The sequence below is a fragment of the Cherax quadricarinatus genome, chromosome 52, assembly GCF_038502225.1.
Source record: "Cherax quadricarinatus isolate ZL_2023a chromosome 52, ASM3850222v1, whole genome shotgun sequence".
Taxonomy (NCBI): Eukaryota; Metazoa; Arthropoda; class Malacostraca; order Decapoda; family Parastacidae; genus Cherax; species Cherax quadricarinatus.
This window is the reverse complement of record NC_091343.1, coordinates 8,850,829-8,877,128: the sequence shown is the minus strand read 5'-3', so window position 1 is coordinate 8,877,128 and position 26,300 is coordinate 8,850,829. Positions and strand designations below refer to the sequence as shown.

General features: G+C 40.1%; 1 protein-coding gene across 1 annotated transcript in view; it reads left to right on the top strand.

The window, feature by feature from the left end:
- The window catches only part of LOC128696874 (protein slit), a gene marked incomplete in the record, with an annotated part of 659,908 nt that overhangs the window by 424,950 nt on the left and 208,658 nt on the right, over nucleotides 1-26,300 (top strand). The window contains 1 exon segment of the mRNA XM_070096038.1: nucleotides 10,063-10,134. Within this exon segment, the coding sequence (XP_069952139.1) occupies nucleotides 10,063-10,134 (72 nt within the window).

The window sequence follows — 26,300 nt, the reverse complement described above, 5'->3', positions numbered from 1 at the left end:
TAAGAGAGGATGATGTGGATGTTTCACAGAATGACTGTGGAATGCAACAGTGAGATAGTGTTGTGTTCCAGGATTTCCAAGAGAAGAGACTGGTGCGAGTGTTATGTGCACATATAATCATGGATATAGAGTGGGGGTTCCAACATGTCAAGTCAGTCCTAAACTAGGAAGTCGGGAAGAAAACGTGTTGTCGCCATCAGCATTAAAAGGATGGAAACGTGTTGGTGCTATCAGCAGTGTAAGGGTAATATGCTGATACCAACATTATAGGGAAATAAACGTGAGTCGAAGTAAACGTGTTTGGGCCACTTGTAGTAAAAGACGATAAATGTGTTGGGCTACCTAAAGTACAAGGATGGAAACTCGCCGAGGGCCTGTGCCTAATATGGGAGCCGGAACTAGGTTCTGTTTTATATATAAATTATCAGAGGTTAAGTTGTTCTCTACATGATGTGTGAGACATGTTGGTCAGCCAGGGTTGACTGCTGGCTGCTGTTCCTCTTAAATTATATAATCAAAGCATCTGAAATGCTGAAAATCTGATCAGATTTGCGTTTACTTCTTAACCGTAACAAATTCTTTGAGTTCGTCCTTATCGCTTTAGTTTAAAAATTCCCAGCCCCATTGCCTACAGAAACAAAAGTCTTCGAGCCAGAAGCTCAATAATAGACATATTAAAGTATTAGAAAGATTTATGGATAATTTTTTTTAAGAAACTGCTGGGATATAAGAAATTCGCAGACGAAACAAAGCCAGAAAATGGCAGACACAAGTTCAGATAATCAGTTCGAAACTAATGTTAATATTATTATTGAATCTTTTTTTATGAACATGACAAGGCAGTATGAGGCAGTGTGAGAGCTGGAGTCAGATGTCAGTGTTTATGGAAATATCCTGTACTAAGTGTCGAAAATGTGAAAGAAAAAGCTGGAAATCTGTGTAGGTAAATACAGCGCAGACGTGCCCTAGGATCTGATCAAGGAATTACAGCATATAAAAAGTACTCAGTTAGCTAATCTGGGAAAACTTTCCAAAATTAGTTACTTAACAGTTTATATCATTTAAATATTAAAGCTTTATTTCCAAAAGTAATCTTTTGTACTGAGAATATTTTACACTCCCGCAGTTACAGTTGCAAAGGCTGAATGTTCCTTCAGTACTCTGGAAACAGTAAATAAAAATGTTGACCAACTGTATCAGTGTCAGCTAAACAGTTGTTTTGGCAAGAAACCTTAAGGATATATTATTTTAGGGGGGGGGTTGTTGCCTACGCCCCTGGTTCTATTTTTTTTTTTTTAAGAATTTAGATATGTACGATACTGTCAAATGCTTTGAAAATATCAAAATTATAGTGAAGGCTGCATCTTGGTCTTCGTTTGGTTAGCTGAATATTAGTGAGGTAAGGGAGACGATCTCTACCTGACTAGGCTATAACGAACCCATAATGATCAGAGAGAAGATTACACTCTTCAAGGTGCGTGAATGTTTTTTTTTTTTTTTTTTTTTTTTTTTTTAAGAATATATTAGTAGCGCTGAATGGCCCAGAGGTATACCGCTTTTGTGAATATTGTAATAAATGAAAATACAGTAGATTAAAAAAAAAGTTTGAGATAGTCCAATAGTATTGGATCATTCAACATTGTTAGAGGCAGGGCGACCTAGAGTGTTTCCAGGGAGAGTGTAAGGGTTGTAAAGGAGAGACAAGAAGTAAACACCAGCAAATACAGCCATAGCTCTCGAAATTTATTGCCTTAACACATACAAGTATTTTTATTGAGGAAACGTTTCGCCTGCGCTACAGGCTTCATGAGCTGAATACAAATGTGAATTTCAGTCTTGGAGATAAAGTGGAGAGGTGGTTTTGAGGTATTCAGTCCGTCAGCCGTGATGGAAGAACTCCTGGAGACAGCAGCCGTAAAGTGCTAAGGAAATAAGTTTGTGCCAGTATTTGCTGTTTGCTCTCTCCTTTACTCTCCTCCTGGAAAAACACTAGGTCGCCCTGACCATAAGAATGTTGAATGCTACAATACTGTCTATCTCAAACTATTTTAAAACTACAGAATTATCATTTATTACAATATTCACAAAAGCGCTATACCCGTTTGGGCCATTCAGCTCTACCAATCTATTAAAAAAAAAAAGCACCTTGAAGAGTGTAATCTTCTCTCTGATCATGATTATAGGTTCCGTATAGCCTCGTCAGGTAGAGATTTTCTCCCTTATCTGAATAATATTTAGTTAACTACACTTGAAGATTAAGGTAAAGCCTTCACTATAATTTGAGGTAATCTGTTCCTCACTCTTGATGGAAGAACTTCTGGAGACAGTAGATGAAGTGCATAGGTAGTTGAGGTAATCAGTCCTTCACCCTCGGTAGAAGGTAATCAGACTCTTGACCTAAAGCAAATGCAGATGTCAGAGACTTGTATACTGGAAAGTGAGGTGTAGCAGCACGTGTCTTATTAACTTACAAGTACTGAATACCGTTTATAGTATGATACTTGTCTGACACAGCACCATCATAGTATCTAGATAAAGGGATGTCTTCAACTAATCTTTCCCTAAAAACTGTTTAGCATGACCTTCCACTAGTGATCCTAGGTGACTTGTGACTGAATTTCACTTTCCAGTATACAAGTCTCAGGTCTCGTGTATTTGCTCTAGGCTAAGAGACTGATTATCTTCCAGTAAGGCTGAGGGTCTGATTATCTTACTCTCTCTTCAGTTCGTCTGTCTTCAAGACTGAAATTCACTTTTGTATCGACTGGTGACACCTACACAGTTCATGATCTTTGAAGGTGTCACTTTGCCAATATGTAATTTTCTTCGTGAGATAACTTTTCAATACCTCTAATGATTGGCTGCTTTACCCGTACAAGTTCGTTTTTGTCAGTATAATATCATCTCTTTTCAAAGTATCTTCTCCTCCCCCTCCTTGCTCCTTAAAAAAAATCCAATGTTTTCCATTTTTCAAGCGTCGTCGCCAGCATAAGGACACTGAAGATGAACAACAGACTAAAATTCCCTCGTTCTGTTCATCAAGGAAAAAATATAATCATAAATGACAATAATCAGTGTCAATTGTTTATCAAGCATCTTTTGCCACACTCATCACATTTATTCGCCTTTTATTCTGCGAATACTTGTCGGGTAATAATATGTAAAGTTGTACTCGTGTTGTTCCTTTGTCCTTGATTTTCTTTAGATGAACCACAAGGAAAAGTTGTTGCCTTGACTGTCTTATAATGTGGAATGTCATCATTTACCTTGGTAATCTTTTGAAGCGTCTACCTGGGACCTTGTGCTCCCAAGAGGGATCAAAAGAAATTACTAGGCAGCATGAACATGCAAGATCGGTATTTAATTTCGTTAATACTGACTTTCGACTTTGATTACAGTGAAATTATGTGCTCTTTATTATCGGATTAGCTAATGCATTATTTTTCCTTCATCGTAATGGGCGCTTTACAGTATGTGATATTGTTCTTTTTTGGTAGAGATTGGTCGGTGTATGAATCATTCAGTTTAGGCAGTGCGATCGTTAAGAGAATGTTCTTATTTTGCTGTGTAAAATTTAAAATGCAGTGAACTGTCTCGTAAAGGAGTGATATAGAAAGACGCCAACAAAGGACTTTTAAGCACACTTTTTCCCTCGCTTAATTTCTTAGAAGCCATAGGCTCACTATGGACAAGCCACGCTAAAAATATTTGATAACTAAACACCCGTAATATTATTAGATATTAGAAGATTTAGGTTAAGAAAATCCTAGACTTGATGGTTCGTTTCTGGTGCTACGATAACCTAGTAGATTTATACATTCCAATTAGAGATTTTTTTTTTAACAAGAGCCGTAGCAAGACCAATGTTACCCACATGTAGTACAAGGCCTGGAGTACACGAGCCCTGCGGCACAACCACACACTTAAAGATAGATATGTATCTAACACATTTAGCTGAATATTTATGAACCATTTGGGTTTTTACGACTAGTTGGTGAGAGCCATGTTATACCCCGGGAACTAAGCTAAACTGATTGAAAATTATATGAAATGTTTTTGTCTAAAACCAGAAGGCTCTTGCATATTTAATTTAATGGGTTGATTTTTCTTCTTGTGTGAGAAACAGTAATTTCAGATGTTGGGTGTTATAGGTTATTGTATTGTAAATTTCAACAGCTTATGTTAAATCAGCACGTTTTACTACACCGTCGGTAACAAACTGGTTGCCAGTTTGGCCCCTGTGTACACAGCCTGTTTAATTGCAGGAATAAAGCTTCTGCCTGTATTATCCAAGTATTGTATTATAGCTTCTATAAAATGTTTCCAATAGCTAAACGTTTTGTAGTTGTTTTATCACCACTTTTGTGGACTGGGGCTGTGTCGATTGTTTTTAATGATTGTCGAATTACACCCTTGTCCAGGCTCCTCCATAGAATATGTAGGGCCTGTGATATTCAACTTTGATAGAACACAAAGGGTATTAATAAGCAGCAAAATCCAACATTAGCGATGTAAAAAGCTCGGTACCCCAAGGCACTGCTCTGGTGCCTCTGTTTCCTATCCTCATGGATAAAAACACTCGCTACAGTTTTGTATGTCCATTTTCGGATTATACTAAAGCATGAAAATTACCTGGTAGAAGACAGAAAAAATTTCAGGAAGATATAGGCAGGGTTTTCCAGTGGGCAGTGGAAAAATAACATGACGTTCAGTGGTGATAAGTTCCAACTGCTTAGATTTGAAAAGAATGAATAACTCGAGCCTAAAACTAATCATCAAATAGAACGAAAGGAACAAGTGAAAGACTGAGAGTAATTAAGTCGGCTGGGGGTTTTTTTTTTTTTGACAGTACGGCGAATGTCTCAATAGCCAGGAAAATGATTGGGTGGATAATTAGAACTTTCAAAACAAGGCCAATGGCGGCACTCTTTAAATCGCTTGTGGGTGAGAGATATGGAAAATAATGTTCAATACACCCAGTGCAAAACTGGCTCCATGGGCACAATAAGAACACATTGTATCAACATTTGTGGCTCCAGACTATTTAACATTTTAACAGAACATATCGGAAACACTGCCGGGACAAGTGTAGGAATCTTCGAGAAGACACTGAACAAATACATGTACTTCCACCAAGTGTCCCGTGGCTCGATTGCTACCACAGCTCACACAGAGGTCCGGGTCGATCCCCGGTGCGGGTGGAAACAGGACGTATTTCCTTTAGGCATCTTTTTTCCATGTTCACCTATCAGTCAAATAGGTACCTGGGTGTTAGTCGACTGGTGTGGGTCGCATCCTGGGGACAAAATTGACCTAATATACCCGAAATGCTCTGCATAACAAGGGGCTTTCTATATAGTAGTATGTCACTGATGTTAGCTAGGGGCCTCTATACCTTGTACATGTACTTGTAGAAATAAATAGTAGTACTAAATCAGCCAGGAGTGATAAATATGTGGGCCAGTGAGTCGCCAGCAGTAACAGCCTGGTTGACAAAGCAAACACCAGATAAGCCTCACGCAGGGCCGGGCTCCAGGAGCAGGAAAATTATCGAAGATTATCTAAGATGTTTGAAGTTTTACGAGACGGCCTGGGGCAGAGTGCATGGTCATGCTGTCAATGGCATCTTGGAAGTTAAATGGAGTTAGGGTGTTTTGAATGTATATTTCTTATTGTTGACTGCTCTCTAATTGCTTTTAAAGCTGGTGCATAACACGACCAGATAACCCAGGCCTTTTGAGAGTGATTATGTTCATGATAAGGTTCTGTTTACAAATGAAAAGCAATTATTACTGATCGTAATACATTATCCATTTTATTGGCATCTCTAGGAACATGATAAAATATTTTGTTAATGTTCTGACTCTGACCTAAAAGAAATGCACACTTTATGAAATGATTGATGTTTGGGTAACTTTTCTTCTCTTGTGTAATGCAGAGGTCACTGGGAAAGTGTCTCAGTGCCTGCAGTCACTTTAGGGTAAAGATAGAAGCCATCTTGGATATCCAATTTCATGTCACCATGAAAGTACAAAAGGAGACTGACTGCCTTTACCTCAGAAACATGTTGACGATGAAGTTTAGCAATAAATTTTATTAATATACTTAATATTCACATTCATCTACATGTCTTTTAGTATTCATAAATGATTGGAGACCACCATGGCAGCCATCTTGGATGTATAGAATTCAAGCGTGACAGTCAATCACTTGATTAATCTAAGCATCTCGGAGGTTCAACAGCCAAGGACAGTTATGCACCATAAAATTCCAGGTTCATCCATCTTTTCACCCGAATGTTCCAGTGTGGTATCTCCTGGTACCACTGCTTTACGTTGTCAACATCTGATATTAATTTCTGTACTTTGGGGTATTTCGATTCAGTCTAATGTAGTTGTAGGTGGGGCAAGTCGTATTCATCTAATAACTTTTTTGGTTAAATATATTTTAGAAGTTTTTATTAAATATCTTGGATTTCTCCTAATTTCAGTGTTTTAATCTGTTAGATTTTACTTCTTAATGCGTTTCACTCGGTCACTACCTTCACTCTAAAGAAATGTTGGAGTGTATCTATGACTTATTTGAGTGTTCATTTTTTCATGTCTGCCTCGTATCAATATGTTCATTAGCAAAACAGACATTTCAGTAAAAGTCGGAGTAAATGATAAGATGCGGGAAGACATTTGTATGGAGTGGTTCAGGACTATTGACGTGTCTCATTTCCAATTTGTCATGATCAAGCAAAACTGCTCTACATTATATATGCTGCCGTAGCTACCAAACCTGTCAGTTTAACAATTTATTTTTCGTTTCTGGTGTATTATTATTACTACTACGTTCATAAGGGAAGCGCTAAACTCGTAGGGGTCAAACAGCACCCGGGGGAATGAGAGATAATAAGGTTCGATCCGAGAAAGGAGAGGTCAGGTCCATTTCCTTGGATCAAGAGCCCCCGCACTAGCATCAAGGAGTCGTCCTTGAAGGGTAGTTCCTGACGTAGATAAACCAGTTTACGTATTTGTTGTATTTTATGTTCTTGTTAGAATAACCACTAAAACTGTGATATGTACAAATTCTTCGTCATGCGTAAACAGGGAATTTGAATTAGGCTCATCTACTGCCTGAAGGCACTTAACCCCCTGGATTGTTGAACTGATAACATTTTATACCGTAGTGTAGTCACTGTACTGATTATCAGCCACCTGCCGGCAACTCTTGTAGAATTTGTATCTGTGCTGTAGTGTGAGAGAGAGAGAGGGAGATGCTGATAATTATTCTTAGAACTTAATAAGTTTTAAACAAAATACAAAGACAGAATGAACACTTAAGACATTGTTTAACTTGGGATATAAGTATATAAAGAGTACATGATAAACAATAAAAATGCGAATGGTGCTATTGTACACATGCTAGAACAAATATACACTGCACTCGAGAAAAAAGTCCCATTGGGGATCTTCATTGATTTACGTAAAGCTTTTGATACAGTTGACCATGATTTGCTGCACATAGTTGAGGGCACTCCCTCAACTACCTAAAGTCATACCTTAGCCACAGAAGCCAATATGTGTACACAAATGGAGCAAACTCTTCCACACAGCCAATTACAGTTGGTGTCCCACAGGGAAGTGTCCTTGGCCCTCTTCTCTTTCTCATTTACATAAACGACCTACCAAATGCATCACAACTACTCAAACCCACACTATTTGCAGATGACACTACATACGTCTTCTCTCACCCAAGCCCAGTCATACTAGCCAATACTGTAAATACCGAATTACAGAAAATGTCTACCTGGATGATTAACAAACTTACTCTTAATATTGACAAAACCTACTACATTCAGTTTGGGAACAGAGCTACAGATGTTCCTCTTAATATAATGATAAACGGATCACCTATCACAAAGCTCACAGAGGGAAAATTCTTAGGAATCCACCTTGATAATAGACTCAAATTTCAAACACAAGTACAACCAGTTTCCAAGAAAATCTCGAAGACCATAGGCATACTATCGAAGATACGGTACTATGTTCCACAATCAGCCCTCCTGGTCCTATATCACTCACTCATTTACCCCTATCTCACCTATGGAATTTATGCATGGGGCTCAATAACAATAAATCATCTCGGACCATTAATTACTCAACAAAAGGCTGCAGTCAGAATGATAAATTCCCACTCCAGGCAGCATACTCCACCAGTATTCAAAACTCTAAACTTACTCACCGTACAAAACATCCATACTTATTATTGTGCCTACGACATACATAGAACACTTAACTCTGCTATAAACCCTCCCCTCAAACTTCTTACCAACCTCAACAGAACACATGACCATAACACAAGGCACAGATCACTGTGATGTTTCCCGTGTCCATCTCACACTGTAAAAACTCAATGCACATAAAAGGCCCAAAAATCTGGAATTCATTACCTGTGGATATAAAAGAAATACTGTTTATCAGTTCAACACTATTCTTAAAAACCACTTACTCAACCACATCTAAATAAATACTGAATAACTGTATCTCATAAATTTATAACCTGTGACCCTATCAAACTGTTTTTTAATTACATTACCTAATAGAATACTCCATTCTCTTGAATGCACAGTAACTCGTCTAATGACCATATGACCTGTTTCTGCACTACAGATCATTGATTTTACTCGATTTGATTGGATTATATTATACATTGTTATGCTACAAATTTGTACAACTTTAATGCTTCTTATTTGAAATACTCATTTGTACTTCATGCTGTAATATGTGTACTGTAATTTTTACCACTGAATATATCATTGCTTAGTTAATCTTAAGTTCATTTTAAGCCTGCCCATAATGCTCTGCATACAAGGGGCTTTTGGCATGTACACCCAATCACTATATTTCTTTGTACAACTATGTATCATGTCCAAATAAAAAAATGAATAAATAAATATATAGGGCAGGGCAGAGGTTCTTAACGTTTTTACGATTACAGACCCCATCAGTGGATTGCTCGGTATGTCCCCATACCACCTTCGCCAGACTGTCGAAATCATCCTCACCACCAGTCCTATTAGCTACCAGCTGTCCTGTTCATAGCCATCTATACGGATAGTTAGGAGCAGGACAACTGAAAGAAAATCGTGAGGATTTTATAATTGTTCATAGAAAATCGGCAAATTGTGGATTCAGAGGAGTCCCATACCCCCATTATTTAGTTTCCACACCCTAAAGGGTATGGTTACATCCTGTTAAGAACCCCTGATAAAGCGGAAGTGAGGACCGTAGGAGAGGTTCGAGACTTTGTCTAGCAAGATGGACTTTGCATGCTGAAAATTACTTTACACCCATGTGTGTGTGTGAGATGGTGTGTCCGAAGAATAAAGTTAATAGTAATGGCTTCTGCTGTGTCTTTGCAATGGCTGTTGTAATACAGCTGTGTTTACGGTAGTGATGAAAAATATTCTTTCTTTCCCGGAGTCTCTTCTCTAATTCCTTGGCTGTGTACAGTGTCCTTGGAAACAAAAGGGTCAAAACAGCTGAAAATTTCCTTGGAATTGTATCATGCTGTTTGGGGTGTAAAATGAGTGCAATCTGCTCGATCACTTTCCTTCAAACAGCTGCTTCAGCAGTGTTGAGGCAACACAGTTGAGCATAAACCTCTTATGAGCATTGGCACTGGTGACTATATTAGGAATGAGTTACGTTGTGCTCGTGTCCACGAGGCCACGGAGACTACTTCCTATTATTCTGATAACAGTGGAGTTGGGCCTGAGTAGATCTGGGAAAGACGTGTTTTAAAATAATACCTGCTACATATTTATTAGGTGTTTTGTCCATGCCTTTCCCTTCCTTTTCTTTCACTCTGAGGAGAGTAACCTAATCGAAAATGGTTTTTCAATTTTTTTTAGACATCACTTTTGACACTTCCAAGAAATGATGACTAGATGTCCTAATTTCTTTAAAAAAAATGCTTTCTAAGATTGCGTACAAAACTAACGAATTTATTACTTATTCATCTCGATATTTACACAGTATTATGCAACTCTAATATAATGACCCTTATTTGCAGGTCGCTGTATGACAACCAGATCATGTCTTTCGCTAATGGTACCTTCAGCCCACTCATCAACATCCAAACCATGTAAGTTAATTTTAATATTGGTTGTTTCACTCTCGTAGGTTACTGTAATTATTAATTAAAATGATGGGGAAGCGCTAAACTAGTGGGATTATACAGCGCTTGTGGGGGGGGGTGAGGGAGGGAGGGAGGGAAGGAAGGTATACAGGCTTAATTCAGGGAACCGGAGCACAGATCCAATTCCTTAGATCAAGAGCCCCTCACCAGCGTCAAGGAACTTATCTTGAGAGGTAAGTTACTTTAAGATCTAAAGATTGTCGATATGTAAGAGAAACACTTAGTTTAACAGCTGATGCTTGATAAACTGGTCCATATAATTCAACTCTCTCTCTTTCATACATACACACAAGATATATACCCCGAGAGGTGTTATATCTCGGTGTACATTCAAATTTTGCTTTAATTTCTATTTTAGGGATTAAAGTGTTCTTGACTGGCCGGGAACAATTTATACACAACCTTAATGACCTTGTTTTAATAAATAGGCTTTAAACCCACTTAACCAGTTATTCCATTATTGTATTTATTGCACCCCCTTCTTTCCATAAGGGAGATTATTTCAGTAAGCAAATTTGGAACTAATTCTCCTAGCATTACCCAGGTAGATAGGTGGGGGTTGTTTAGGGTAGTTATGGACCACAACGACCATACGAGTCGTATTGATCCCTACCTCCTTAAGTCCCGGTGAGAAATATTGCCTAGATCTGGGCAAATAAAAAGAAGGAACAGTCATTTGCAAATAAGAAAAGTAGGCTGTAGTGCCGTATAGGTAAAACTGGTCAATTAGCAAGAACTCGTTTAAAATTAAGTACTTTCTAAAAAAATTTCTTGTACGTTTAAAGATATTTTTTCATTTATGTTAATGTAAAAATTAATAACTTTGTACCAAAATAATCTTAGAAAACCTACCTAACCTTATTATAACAAGCGCAATTTATTTTAGCCTAATCCAACTAAATATACTTTAGTTTACAATAATTAATAAACAAACACAATGAAATATATTTTTTTCGTTATGTTCAGAATTAATTTTTGTGAAATTATTGCACACAAATTTTCGCTTGCCTTATTCGGCAAGAAGAGCGTTGCTATTTAAGACAGAATTGCAAGTTTTACCTATTCGCCACGACATTATATATATATTATAAATATTATATATGTATATATATATAATATATATATATATATATATATATATATATATATATATATATATATATATATATATATATATATATAAGACAACCCAAGGGGGGTGGAAATCTTTAGCTCAAGTACTTTCACACTTCAGTGCATCATCAGGGGCTGTAAAATGTTGCGAAGGTAGCAACAGCAGAAATGAGAGGAAGTTTTCTCAGAGGATAGTAGCGTGACTCTCGCCAGCGTCTCTTAGAGACGCTGGTGGGACTGAGAAATGTGAAAGTACTTGAGCTAAAGATTTCCACTCCCTGTCTTGCATTGTTAAGATCGTCTGTCTGCGATTGTTTGCATGTGTGTGTGTGTACCTTGGTGGGAGACGGCCGACTTATTGAAAAATAAATTATATATATTGATAAATGGAAAAATAGATGGTGCAGAGGTAGAACAAGAATGGGGAGTCGTATAGACATAGGCAGTACAGTGCAGGTGGTAAAGAAGTGCACATATAGCATCATAACACAGGTGTACCAGAAATACAAATGCAGCACAATTCAAGTTGAGGAAAAATACAGGTGCAGATCACAAGAGGCAGGGTAGACGGTAATAGGAAATAGTGCTTGTGCTTGATTTGGTGCTGTTTCTGAAGATGGTGCTGGTTCAGTTCTAGAAATATAAAATATGTTTAGCCGGTACTGTTGCGGGTTCTAGTGCTGGTACAGATCTAGTAATTGCATAGAGTAGGAACTCTCTCCCTACAAATCGCAGTCAACAGAAAGCCAAAATGTGTCAATTCTGTGCTTGAAGTGGGAGGGGCGACTGATGGCGTCAAAAGCCTTGGATTGGGTGGGGGGAGAGAATACGCCGCCAGTGGCAGGGTACCTGTATGGCTATCTCCCTTCCCTTCTTGGCTTTGAACTCCATCCGATCCTTTGAGGGTCCCTGTCTTTTGGCGCGGTAGTCCTCCCGGGCACCTGATACGGCCCTGACGTTGCTCATCTCTAGTGTCTCATGATACGGTGAGACTTTTTCTTTCTTGTTCCCGGTTCCATTCTGCTCGATTGCTTCTCCGTAAATCCCTTTGCCGATTGGGCGTGACTCTCCTGTCGTTACCCCTTCTAGATAATAATAATTTTATTTCTACAAGTACATGTACAAGGTATACAGGCCTAGTTGACATCAGTGACCATACTACTATATAGAAAGCCGCTTGTTATACAGAGCATTTCGGGCAAATTAGATAAATTTTGTCACAGGATGCGACCCACACCAGACGACTAAGACCCAAGTACCCATTTTACTGATGGGTGAACAGGGAAACACGCCCAATGTTTCCACATTTGCCAAGAATCTAACCACGTACACTCAGCGTGTGAAGCGAGAGCTTTGCTTACCAGGCCATGGGCCACCCTTAATGGGGATGACTAGGATCTCCCTGTCCGTTGTGAGATTCTGTCCCTTACCTACGTCTTCCACAAAGCTGCAGGACGAGTCTGACAGCTTTAGTGGTGGCCTTTACTCCTTGGGTACATCTCTAATCGTGGTCCTCTAGATTCTTAATTCATCTCCTGTTGGGGCCACCACTCCTACAGTCATCCCTTACTGTGCTGCCAGAGCGGTTAGTTCATTGTGAACCCCATGTTCATGCTGTGAGCGGTAGCGCGAAAAAAACAGGATTACAGAGGTCACAGAAGTTGACACTTGAATGTGTGCAGAAAGCCCATGGTTATGCAGAGCATTTCTGTTAATCCTAACTTGAGACTACAGGGGCAATAAATATTACATGTATGCTTTTAAGGACATTAGGTGTATACAGATAATATTAGACATATAGTGAATGTCTGTGTAAGTAGATTAAATATATTTTTGTACATGATTATAAGGAAAAATATTTGGGTTGCAATCTATTCAATAAAATCAGTTCATTTGTCTAATTGATGGAAAATTTGGATCTTGTCTCAAGATTTCAGATATCTTATTAACAATGAGATATTTTCAAAGCCATATCCTGTAAGGTTTGCATGGAGGTATCTCTGAAGGGTTGGATGTTCGGATACTCCAAAGATATAATGGCCCTGTCTCTGACAACACACTTTGCATTTATGTCATTGACATCTCCATATAAACGACATTCGTATCTCAAGCAATTTAGAGTAAATAATGAGGATAAAGAGTAATACATAGATGTACGATGATGGCTCTCTTAAATGTGAGAATGGAGGGACTGTTGAGTGCTATTATCGTAAACCAGACTGCTGGTACTATAATACGGAGGTGTAATAGAATTAATAACTGGACTTCCGCCATACATAGGGAACTATTTGCCATACTTGTTGCTCTTAAGCTTGTGGATACTGTGATGTCTGAGTTTAATTGTAACTGACTCTCGTGATTGAGGACACCCAAATCCCCGGAAGCAAGAACAAGAGTGGCAACAAGAACAAGAGTGGCAACAAGAGCAAGAGTGGCAACAAGAGCAAGAGTGGCAACAAGAGCAAGAGTGGCAACAAGAGCAAGAGTGGCAACAAGAGCAAGAGTGGCAACAAGAGCAAGAGTGGCAACAAGAGCAAGAGTGGCAACAAGAGCAAGAGTGGCAACAAGAGCAAGAGTGGCAACAAGAGCAAGAGTGGCAACAAGAGCAAGAGTGGCAACAAGAGCAAGAGTGGCAACAAGAGCAAGAGTGGCAACAAGAGCAAGAGTGGCAACAAGAGCAAGAAGAGCAAGATGAAGAAGAACAAGAGCAAGATGAACAAGAAGAGCAAGAGGAACAAGAAGAGCAAGAGGAACAAGAGCAAGAAGAACGAGCAACAAGAACGAGCAACAACAAGAACGAGCAAGAACGAGCAACAATAGCAGCAGCAGCAGCAGCAGCAGCAGCAACAAGCAAACAGCATCAAGAGTTTAGGTAAGACTGGACCGGCGAAGACTACCGTTGGAGAGGAGTGTCCACAGCAGCTAGGCGCTCTTGGGACAGACTGGAGTAGCAGGCTCAGTTACAAGGGCCTTGTGGTGGTTGGAGGTCTTCACTCTTGAGAAGCTGGCAGTAGGTTAGGTCGCAGGACAGGGCAGGCAGGCAGGTAGGAGCATCAGAGGGCAGCTCACCGGTGGTGTTATTTGACTTGATTAAGGAGGCAGGTTGGCGGAGCAGTCATTTTCAAATTTCTTGAAGCTGCTACTCGAGAGGTAAAGTTATTTTTGTTTCCAAAGGTGAAACGTAGATGCTTTTGAGGAATTCAAGAACTTGGGTGAGTGTAAAGTGAAAAGGTGGTTCGCAGGCATACTTGACTGTTCCAGCACGGAGACTTGTAGTATAGTGCAGGTCATGGTGTCAACATTTGATGGTAAGTTTTACTCATGAGGGTGTACTGGAATCGCCAGAATCTTCTTAAGTGGATTCAGTAGGCGAGTCTACAATGGTGGCCCCAGATATCTTGTTGCTGGGTGATTTCAACTAAATGCACCTAAAATGGAGGAATGTGACAAATAATGTCTTAGCAGAGGTAACACCAGGAGGCAGCTCGGATGAAAATTTCTCTCTCTCTCTCAATCTCTCTCTCTCTCTCTCTCTCTCTCTCTCTCTCTCTCTCTCTCTCTCTGAATCTCTCTCTCTGAATCTCTCTCTCTCTCTCTCTCTCTCTCTCTCTGAATCTCTCTCAATCTCTCTCTCAATCTCTCTCTCAATCTCTCTCTCAATCTCTCTCTCAATCTCTCTCTCAATCTCTCTCTCAATCTCTCTCTCAATCTCTCTCTCTCTCTCTCTCTCTCTCTCTCTCTCTCTCTCTCTCTCTGCACAGGGTTTGACAAGGTTAGGTTAAAGATCCCTAGCTTTATTGACAAGCTATTTACAGGTTAAGGATTCCTAACTTTATTGGCAAGCTAAGAGCTGTTACCTACATCAGCTCATTTGAAAGCATTTTTTTTTGTTATGAAACATACAAGTAGGGAACAGGATAAAATTGGAGCCATCTGTGGGCCAGCATTTTCATTTGATCAACTGACTTTATCTTGTGACATCATTATGCTGCACGAATGTGTTCCAGACTCGAGTCATCCTGGGTATGTATGATCTCAGATGAAGTGATGTTCTGGAGAAGGGTACAGCCAGAGTGAAGTTGCTGCTTTCTGCCCGTCTTGTGGTATAGAAGCTTGCTTCACGCTGTCCTCGAAATGGATCCAAGTGTTGTACTTTGACAATATTGGTCTTGTACATAACAGTAAGGCCACCCACATCCCTCATGTGTTGAAGGCTCTGCTGAAATGACAGATCTATCCAGGATTGGTCCAGGCGAGAGATGAGACGTCTTGCTCTGCTCTCTGCTCTGTCAAGCAGTTGCAGATGAGAAGGGGGGCAGGCGAACCAAGAAAGTGGAGCATACTCAAGCTGTGAGCATATTTGTGCATGTCAAGCAAATGCGAGTTACAATGAAGTGCTGTAAGCTTCCTGGCTGCCTTGTTTGCAAGATTTACAACGTGGTTTTTCATGGTCAGTTTGGAGTCAGATTTCACCCCAAGAGTATCGACTTCTTCCCCAGGTGCCAACACCCTCCCATTCATCCTTACTACTGCCCTGGCATTACCATCTTGGTGCCTCGAGATCATCATTTTTCTCAGGTGCAAAAGTTACTTGCCATTTATTACCCCAAGCTGATATAGCTCTTAGCTGGTGATTGATGTAGCTTAAGACCAGCTGGCATTTCTTCTCTTGGATAAGTGAATGTCAGTGTACAGTCGTCTGCATATGCATGGGATTCTGGGATGAGATGAAGGTCATTGAAGTAGACATTCCATAAGAATGGTCCCAGAATGCTTCCTTTGGAACACTTGCCCTAATAGGATGTCTTGCTGATTCTGTTCCATTGAGAACTACCCTTAGAGATCTACCATGAAGGTAATCACTGAGGAGACATAGCATAGAGCCTGCAATTCCCAGAGCTTGCAGTTTTGCTAAGAGGCCCTGGTGCCACACCCGGTCGAAAGCACCAGCAGTGTCCAGTGCTACCACACAGCTGACTTTGGATTCATCCAGTGACTGGTGCCACTTAGTGGAGAGGTTTAACAACAGATCAACAGTAGAGTAACCTTTCCTGAAGCCATATTGACGGTCACAAAGTAGTGAGTGGTAGTCAACAAACTCTGTCATTTGTCTTGAGATTGTCTCGAGGAGCTTGCCAGTGATTGACAGAAGTGACACTGGTCTGTAGTTGCTGATTTCTGCTCTGCTTTTCTTATGAACAGGGATTACATTTGCCTCTTTCCACAGAGAAGGTCATTTACACTGTACTAGGCAGTGCTGAAAGATGCGAGTTAGAGGTGCTGCTAGCTGGTCTGCACATCTTCTCAGCAATCTTAGGCTCAACTTGTCTGGGCCCACAACCTTTTCTTGGTCAAGTGATTTAAGAAGGAAATGCACCTCTTCCTGCCTTATTGTCACCACTGACAGTTTTGACATATTTCTTGCAGCTAGCCAAGGAGGGTCCCTTGCTGGATCAGGAACTTGCATTTTGGTAGGAAAGTGTTTGGCAAAGAGGTCCGCCTTCTCTTGACTACTAGTAGAGGTGGTCCCATCCTGTCGATTTAGAGGTGGAATGAGTTAATCAGGCAGATAATCTTGTCTGTCCTTGACCAGGGACCACCAGGTTTTGGAGCCTACCCTACCTGATGCTAGTTTTCTTTTTGTGCCCACCTCCCATTTAGCGATGGCCCACTTTTGAACGTTACCCATATGCCTACAGGCTTGCCTGTGCAAGTTCCTGTTATAGGTGGTAGGATGTCTCTTATACCTTCGCCATGCCTTGTACTTAGCAGTAGCAGCCTCTCTACAACGAAAACCAAACCAAGGCTGATCTGTAGGCTTCATCACATATTGCCGGTGAGGAATGTGTTCTTGTTGTAGATTAAGGATGTGTCCAGTGAAGGCTTTCACTTGGTTGTCAACATCCCCTTGGAGAAGAGCATTCCAATCGGTGGTGGCGAGCTCAGAGCAAAGGGCTGGCCAATTACCTCTTTCCCATAGCCAGGTTGTCCATGTGGACTCACCTCGTTCTGTTGGGATCTTGTGTCGTAAAAACAGCCTTGTGGTCAGATGATCCAACGTAGCCGAGAGGTTGACAAGTGACTATATCTTCTGCCAGATCGCTCACTACTGGGTCAAGGGAGGAGCCAGAGATGTGAGTAGGGAAATCAACAAAGTTTCTCATGTCAAATACTGCAAGAAGGTCATCAAAATCCTCTGTATAAGGTGTTGGTTGAGGTCACCTATCCCCCCCCCCTCTCTCTCTTTCTCTCTTTCTCTCTCTCTTTCTCTCTCTCTCGTGAGTGAGTGAGTGGTAGGTGACCTCAACCAACACCTTATACAGAGGGATTTTGATGACCTCTCTCAAGACAGTGCTATTAAATCTCAGCAATAAACTCACCTTAGGCCAGCATATAGTGTACCCAACAAGACTGGAAAATACACTTGACCATATCTTCACTAAATGATGATCTGGTATGAAATTTAACAGTATCAAAGCCAGTACACTCAGATCACACATAATAGAAGTGAAGACGTGTATGAGCAGGGCTCCTGACCAGCAAAATGAGGCCATTTATGAGCATGCTTTCACCAATTCAAATTCAATAACAGTGGGATCAAAATAATCATGGCCTAAATGAAATGAGCTGAGAAGATATCCTAAAAAACACAGATGCGAACCTTTGCCTAGAAAGAATTAACTCTGTGGCACTTCAGGTATGCTCAAGGCACATTCCCCTAAGAAAAAAGAATAAAGATGTAAACTAGAAAGAGGTGCAGCCTAGTTATCAGGCCCTGATCCTAAAAAAGACAGACCGCGATGATGCACTGCCTTTTTTGGGTTATCCTGGATGACTAACCCTCCGGGGTTAATAATCCTAACGAAATTTTATCTTATCCATCATGAAGCCTGGTCATGGACCCAACCATGGGGGCATTGACTCTCGGAACACCCTCTAGATCCCTTCAGGTTTTGAGTTTCATGATATCATGTTATGCAAATTCTCAAGTACAGTGGAACCTCAAAAATCGAACTTAATCAATTCCAGGAGCTAGTTCTAAATTCGAAAAGTCTGAAATTTGAAGCAATATTTCCCATGAGAAATAATGGAAATACAATTAATCCGTTCCAGAAACCCAAAAATATTCACACAAAAAATACATTTTATAGAGATTAATTACAGTTTTACATACAACAAATACTATAGTTTTTAATTATGTATAGTAATACATATAAAATAACATTTTTACTTAACTTTATTGAAGATTGGTGATGGCATCTGGAAGATAGGGAGGAGAGAGGGAATTGGGGTTAGTGTTTGGAAGGAGAATCACCCTCCATGAGGACTTCAAGTAAAGCCCTCTATGGGGTTACTTCCCTTCTGTCTTTTAATGCCACTAGGACCAGCTTGAGTCACTGGACCCATCTCACAAAATAACTGTCCACAGTCCTCTGTTTCTGGTGCCTCTTTAACATTTCCCTAAAATGGGACATGGTTCTGTCACTGAACTTGTTGCAAAGATGGCTTGTTTCAGCTTGCTCAGGGTGGTACTTCTGCACAAACATTTGGACATCATTCCACTTGGCACAAATCTCCTTAATCTTTGAAGAAGGCACCTCATCCACTCCCTATATTAACACCTTTTGCAACATCGGCTTCCTTGATTTGTTCTTTCTTTGACAGGATAGAACCGATTGTCGACTTGTTTTTCCCATACATCCTGGCAAGCTCAACAAGTCTCACACCACTCTCATAAGAACATAAGAACGAAGGAACACTGCAGAAGGCCTACTGGCCCATGCGAGGCAGGTCCAAGTCTCCTACCGGCTTAAGCCAATGCACCCAACCTAGTCAGGTCAGGTCAGGTCACATTGACTTAAGGGAGGAACACGGCAACCGACCTGGTAGCACAAGCTATCAGGTCTAACTCACACCCACCCACATCTACTCATGTATTTATCCAACCTATTTTTAAAGCTACACAACGTTCTGGCCTCTACAACGGTACTTGGGAGTTTGTTCCACTCATCCACAACTCTATTACCAAACCAGTACTTTCCTATATCCTTCCTGAATCTGAATTTTTCCAACTTAAAACCATTGCTGCGAGTCCTGTCTAGGCTAGATATTTTCAGCACACTATTTACATCCCCTTTATTTATTCCTGTCTTCCATTTATACACCTCAATCATATCCCCCCTAATTCTACGTCTTTCTAGAGAGTGCAGTTTCAGGGCCCTTAGTCTATCCTCATAGGGAAGGTTTCTGATACATGGGATCAACTTTGTCATCCTCCTTTGTACATTTTCCAGAGAATTTATATCCATTCTGTAATACGGTGACCAAAACTGTGCAGCATAATCTAAATGAGGCCTAACCAAGGATGTATAGAGTTGAAGAACAACCTGAGGACTCCTATTATTTATGCTTCTTGATATGAAGCCAAGGATTCTATTAGCTTTATTGCGAACACTTATGCACTGTTGTCTTGGTTTCAGATTACTGCTAACCAGAACTCCTAAATCTTTTTCGCAATCCGTAATATTAAGATCTACATTATTTAGTTTATATGTGGCATGGTTATTGTCCTGTCCAACATTTAGAACTTTGCATTTGTCTATATTAAACTGCATCTGCCACTTCTCCGACCACTGCATCAGTCTATATTAAACTGCATCTGCCACTTCTCCGACCACTGCATCAGTCTATTCAAATCTTCCTGGAGTGCTCGAATGTTCTCGTCAGAATGAATTCGATGGCCTATTTTGGTGTCATCGGCAAACATGCCGATGTCGCTCTTTATGCCCTCATCTATGTCGTTTGTGTAGATCGTGAACAGCAGGGGGCCCAACACTGACCCCTGTGGAACACCGCTCGTGACGCTTCCCCACTCTGATTTCTCCCCATTTATGCAAACTCTCTGCTGCCTATTTATCAACCATGCCTCTATCCAGGAAAAAATTTCTCCTCCTATTCCATGTGCTTTAATTTTCCTCAATAGTCTCTGATGTGGGACCCTGTCAAAAGCCTTACTGAAGTCCATATACACAATATCATATTCATTACCATGATCTACCTCCTCAAATACCTTAGTGAAAAAAGTTAATAAATTCGTAAGGCAGGAACGCCCCTTTGTAAAACCATGCTGAGATTCGTTGATTAATTTATGCTTTTCATGGTGGCTACGAACTGCCTCGGTAATTATTGATTCCATAAATTTTCCCACTATGGAGGTTAGGCTTATTGGTCTATAGTTCGAAGCTAAGGACCTGTCACCTGTTTTGAAAATAGGTATCACATTTGCCATTTTCCACTTATCTGGCACCATGCCAGTTTGTAGTGATATGTTGAAAAGATTAGCCAAAGGTGTGCTAAGCTCCTCTTTACATTCCTTTAGAACCCTTGCATACAGTTCATCAGGGCCTGGGGATTTGTTCGGTTTTAATTTATCTATTTGCCTAAGGACCATGTCACTTGTGACCCTAATCGTGCACAGTTTATTATCGTCCTGTTCTACATAATTTATCATTACTGGAATATCGCTGGTATCCTCCTGTGTAAAAACTGAGAGGAAGTATGTGTTAAAAATTCTACACATTTCCTTATCACTGTCAGTGAGCTGATCCAAGGAACTTTTGAGTGGGCCTATCTTGTCCCTGATCTTACTTCTGTATACCTGAAAGAATCCTTTTGGGTTAGTCTTCGATTCTCTTGCAACTTTAACCTCATAATCTCTTTTTGGTTTTATAATTCCCTTTTTTATTTCTCTCTTTAACTGAATATATCGATTTCTTAATTGCCCCTCTCCTCTTTTGATTTGCCTATATATGCCTCTCTTTTGACCAATCAGATATTTTAATCTATTGTTCATCCATTTAGGATCATTTTTGTTTGATCTGATTTCCCTATTTGGAACATAATTTGACTGAGCTGCTAGAACTATGCCCTGGAAAGCATCATATCGGCAACCATCACCACCTACCTGACCCTTAGTCAGGTCATTCCAGTTCAGCCCACCTAAGTAATTTTTCAGTCCTATGAAATCAGCCAAGCGAAAGTCAGGGACGGAGACTTGATTGCCATTATTAGGGGAATTCCATGATATATTAAAACTGAGTGATTTGTGATCACTTTCCCCAAGCTCATCATTAACCTCAAGATTATTAATTAGTTTTTCCCTACTGGCAAGAACCAAGTGAAGGAGGTTATTTCCCCTAGTTGGCTCTGTCACAAACTGCTTTAAAAAACAATCCTGGATCGTATCAAGAAAGTCACCTGACTCTAAATTTCCTGTCAAATTGCTCCAGTCAATCTGTCTATAGTTGAAATCTCCCATTAGCACAACATTTTCGTATGTAGATGCCTTACGATTTTCGTCCCTATCAAGATTTGGGGCCCTGTAAATCACACCCAAAATTAGTTTTTCTCGGCCCTCGAGAAGCTGTAACCAAACAGATTCAGTGGCTGACGCTTCTAATTTAATATCTACTTCTGTATTATTTCCTTCTTCACATCTATGGTGTTTCTCACTTTCTTTACCACAGGGGTACCACTAGCAAGATTCTTTGGGCCCATGGCAGCTTATTTCACAGTCCCACAAACACTAAACACAACGAAATAATCGTAAAATGCGTGATTGAGAGCGCAGGTTAGTGTTCACTCAAGCATAAACAGAGCTAGACTGCTCAGGGCGCCTGAGTGGGGACGCGGACAGAGCGGGCCGGCAGACAGGTCCCGTACCCGGTACCTGGCGGTCCAAAAATAGGGGCGCGTTCGATAATAGAGACAGTTTGTCCGAGAAAATGGTCCTATTTTTGAAACGTTCGATACGTGATATGTTCAGTTTTTGAGGTTCCACTGTACCAAGTGGATTATGCAATGGAGGGGATAGTACTTTGTGCATATGGGGAAGACCCATATGTTTATTTTTGGGTAACATAAGCAAAAGCTTTTCTTATGCTTAAAGTATGTCTCCCATGCATAATCCACTTAATATTGGAGAATTTATGTAATGAAAAACAAACTTGAGCCCCTCAGCTGAAGATTAACCAGCTATTAAATGTTTTAGGAGATAATAGCAAAAATTATTTATTTTGTTTTGGCACAAGTGGCACGTCAGAGCCAGTTAGTACTCTGGCCTAGCCAAACACAGGGAGCATTAACAAAGATGTAGCAGTTGTAAACAGACCTATAGAGGAGTAAGGTTATAATAATATTAATAATTAATAATAATAATATATTTACTACATGTACATGTACAAGGTATGCAGGCTTAGCTGACATCAATGACATACTAGGTGCTCCACCTAGAGGCTGAACACTTCGCCAACATCATCCCTTCAAGCGTCACTTGGTTACGTTATGTGGACGACGTCCTCGTAATAACACCCAAACGTTTTGATGTACAGAATCTTCAGGCAAGGCTCAACGCAGTTGAACCGTCACTCCAGTTTACCCTAGAAGAAGTCCAATGATAAGCTACCTTTTCTAGACATCCTCATTCACAAAGTAGATAACCTAAGATTTTAAGTTTACTGGAAACCTACAAATCAAAATAATCTCGCACACTAAGACCAAAAGAGCATCATCATCGGATTTTTCCCAAGAGCATTCCGAATTTGTAGTCCTGAGTTTCTTGACAAGGAATGTACATGCATTCACCAAACCTTCACTGATTTACATTTTCCTTCCTTTTTCATCAAAGATTGCAAGAAAAGAGCTCTTCAGATCATTAATTCTCCATGCACCAACACCACTCCTAGCAAAGTTATAATTATTCCCAACAGCCAGGTTGCACTGAACGTTTCTAAAGTACTTTCACAAACTAACACTAAAGTCGCCATCGCTTCCAGCACTTCAATAAAGGATCTAACCAGGACAAAATCCAGACGCCACGAACCAGTCAATGCAGGGGTTTACAGTATACACTGTGGAGGCTGCGACAAGGTTTATGTAGGTGAAACAGCAAGAAACCTCGACACCCGCCTCAATGAACACATGCCTGTAGGAACGATAGCTTGAACAACACCTACATACAACAACAGAATTCCACCAATCATCTCGTGAAATTCAGGGACGCCCAATTAGTGATCAAAGAAACCAATTTCCGCAGATGCAAGTGCCTTGAATCATCACTAATCGCTGTTTCTAATACAGTTAAACAAAACATAAAGGCAGCTTCACCATCTCTGGAGCCTTAGCAAGAATCCCCCTGAAAACAGTAAACCCTGCCATCACAGTCTCTCCTGCTAATACCACACAAGCACATTACAGAGGATGAACTTTGAAACAGGTCTTCTCTAATCCAGCTTCCAACAGAAATATTTGTCTAACCTATATTTTTGTTACCCAAGTACTGTAATAGCATTTATATCCTTTTACTCATGTGCAAGTTAATTGTTCTACCATATTGTATAACTACTGCAACTTGTATCACTACTACTACTACTACCACCACTAGTACTGCACCTCACTCTAAGCCTATATGTACCCTCTGTGTCCGTGTACAGTTTGTAACGGCTTGAAAAAGCTCCTGGAGAGCAAAACGTTGCCACAATAAAATGTGACATTAGCTGCATTTGTGTCCTTTTACTTTACATATTGTTGGAGACGGCCGACTTGTTGAAAAAAAAAATAATAATAATAATACAGTAATAATAATGTTTATTTCTTTGTAAAGGTTACAATGTGTAATTTTGATATGCTAAGTACAAAGATAGCCACTATCATGCCGAGACATTTCGGGCAAACTAATCCTAATACATAGTAACTAATTAAAACTAGATAAGATAATAGTACATAGTAATTATTACTGAAAACTAAACATAGAATAGTGGTTAGCTGTTTTACAATCTTATTTGGACTTAATAAATCTTGTGTATGCTTAGTACAAAATCTAATTTACAAAGAATGGTGCAGGTGGTAATATTTTATGGAATGGCAGAATTAAAAGCTAGGAGGTCATATAATAAAACTAGCCAGTAGATGTTTGGTTGATTTGGTTAATATTGTGAGATAAGATGATTTTTTAGCAAAGTCCTAAATTTATAAATTGTCTGGGGATCCTTGACTTGTTCAGGTAGCGAGTTCCAGATCTTTGGGCCTTTTATGTGCATAGCGTTCTTGCATAGTGAGAGACTGACTCGAGGGATGTTGAAAAGGGCCTTATGCCTTGTATTGTGACTGTGCATTCTGTTGTAACTGACGAGGAGTAGTTTAAGGGGGCGGGTTTACCGTGGAGTTTAAAGTTCTGTATATGTAGTAGGCACAATAATAAGAGTGTATGTCTTATATATTTAGCAAGTTGAGTCTTTTGAAAAGTGGTGGTGTGTGCTGTCTAGCACAGGAGCTGGTTATCACCCACACAGCAGCTTTTTGTTGGATTATTAAGGGTCTAAGGTGGTTGGCTATGGTAGAGCCCTAGGCACAGATACTATAGGTGAGGTAAGGATATATTAGAGAGTGGTACAAGGTAAGGAGAGTTGTTTGTGGTACATAATAGCGTATCTTGGAAAGGATTCCTACTGATTTGGAAATTTTCTTGGCTATGTGATGGGTATGGGTCTGAAATTTAAGATTACAGTCAAGGAGAAGACCTAGAAATTTGCCCTCCGTGTGTCTTGATATAGGGGAACCATTTAACAGTATGTTGAGTTGAATATTTGAGGCTGTTGCCAAACAGCATGAAGTAAGTTTTTTCTATGTTAAGTGTGATGTTGGTCATCATCCAAGCATATATCTTCAGCAGTTCATTGTTTACAGTGTTTTCAAGCACTGCTGGGTTTGAATGGGAATAGACATATGTAGTGTCATCTGCGAAAAGAACTGGTGTAAGGAGTTGGGATGCATTGGAGAGATCATTGATGTAGATGAGGAAGAGGAGTGGGCCTAGGACACTACCTTGGGGTACTCCTACAGCTACAGGTCGAATAGCGGAGTTGACTCCATTTGCATGTATATACTGGTGTCTGTCGTTAAGATAGGATTTTAGGTAGTCAAGAGAATGTGCTCTTATGCCAGAATGATTCAGTTTGAGGTGCAAGAGATTGTGGTCAACTATGTCAAACGCTTTTCTTAGGTCGACAAAGAGCCCCAGGGAATATTCATTCTTATTGAGAGCTGTGTATATTAGGTCAAGCATTTGTATAATAGCATTATTCATGCGTTTTGTTGGTCTAAGTCCAAACTGGCATGGGTTAAGTATGTTGTTGGATGTAAGGTAGGAGTAAAGTCGCTTGTGTATTATTTTTTCAAATATCTTGGATAGTAAGGGCAAGTTTGATATGGGTCTGTAATTGTTCAAATCAGTTGGATCTCCACCTTTGTGGATCGGGGTGACCCTTGCTGTCTTAGAGTATGGATGGGAAGGTTGAGGAAACTATAGATTTGTTAAACATTGTTGCAATAATGGGTGACAGTTCTGGTGCAGCTTTTTTATATATGAATAGTGGCAAGTTATCTAGATCACCTGATTTGTTTTTTAATGATTTAATGGTGAGTGAGACTTCAGTGGGATTAATTGGAGCTAGGAATAGTATTTGGATAGTTGCCAGTGAGGTACAGATGAAGCTCTTGCAGCTCAGTGGTTAGCTCTTCATTGTGGTCCTCCACCAACTCTTCCACATCCTCCAAACTCACATCCAACCCCATGGAATTCCCCAATGCCACAATTGATTGCACAACAGGTGTAGGGTCGACAGGGTCAACCTCAAACCCTTCAAAATCCTTCTTTTGGACACAATCTGGCCACAATTTTCTCCAAGCAGAGTTCATCGTCCTGGAAGTCACTCTCTGCCAAGCCTTATCTATAAGGCCTATGCAGTGGAAGATATTGAAGTGATTCTTCCAGAACTCTCTTAGGGTCAACTCAGAGTCCGAGGGTATGTCAAAGCACCTTTGAAACATTGCTTTGGTGTACAGTTTTTTGAAGTTTGCAATGATCTGCTGGTCCATGGGCTGGAGGAGAGGAGTGGTGTTAGGAGGCAAAAACTTCTGTTACAAAACTAAATTCCTTAGAC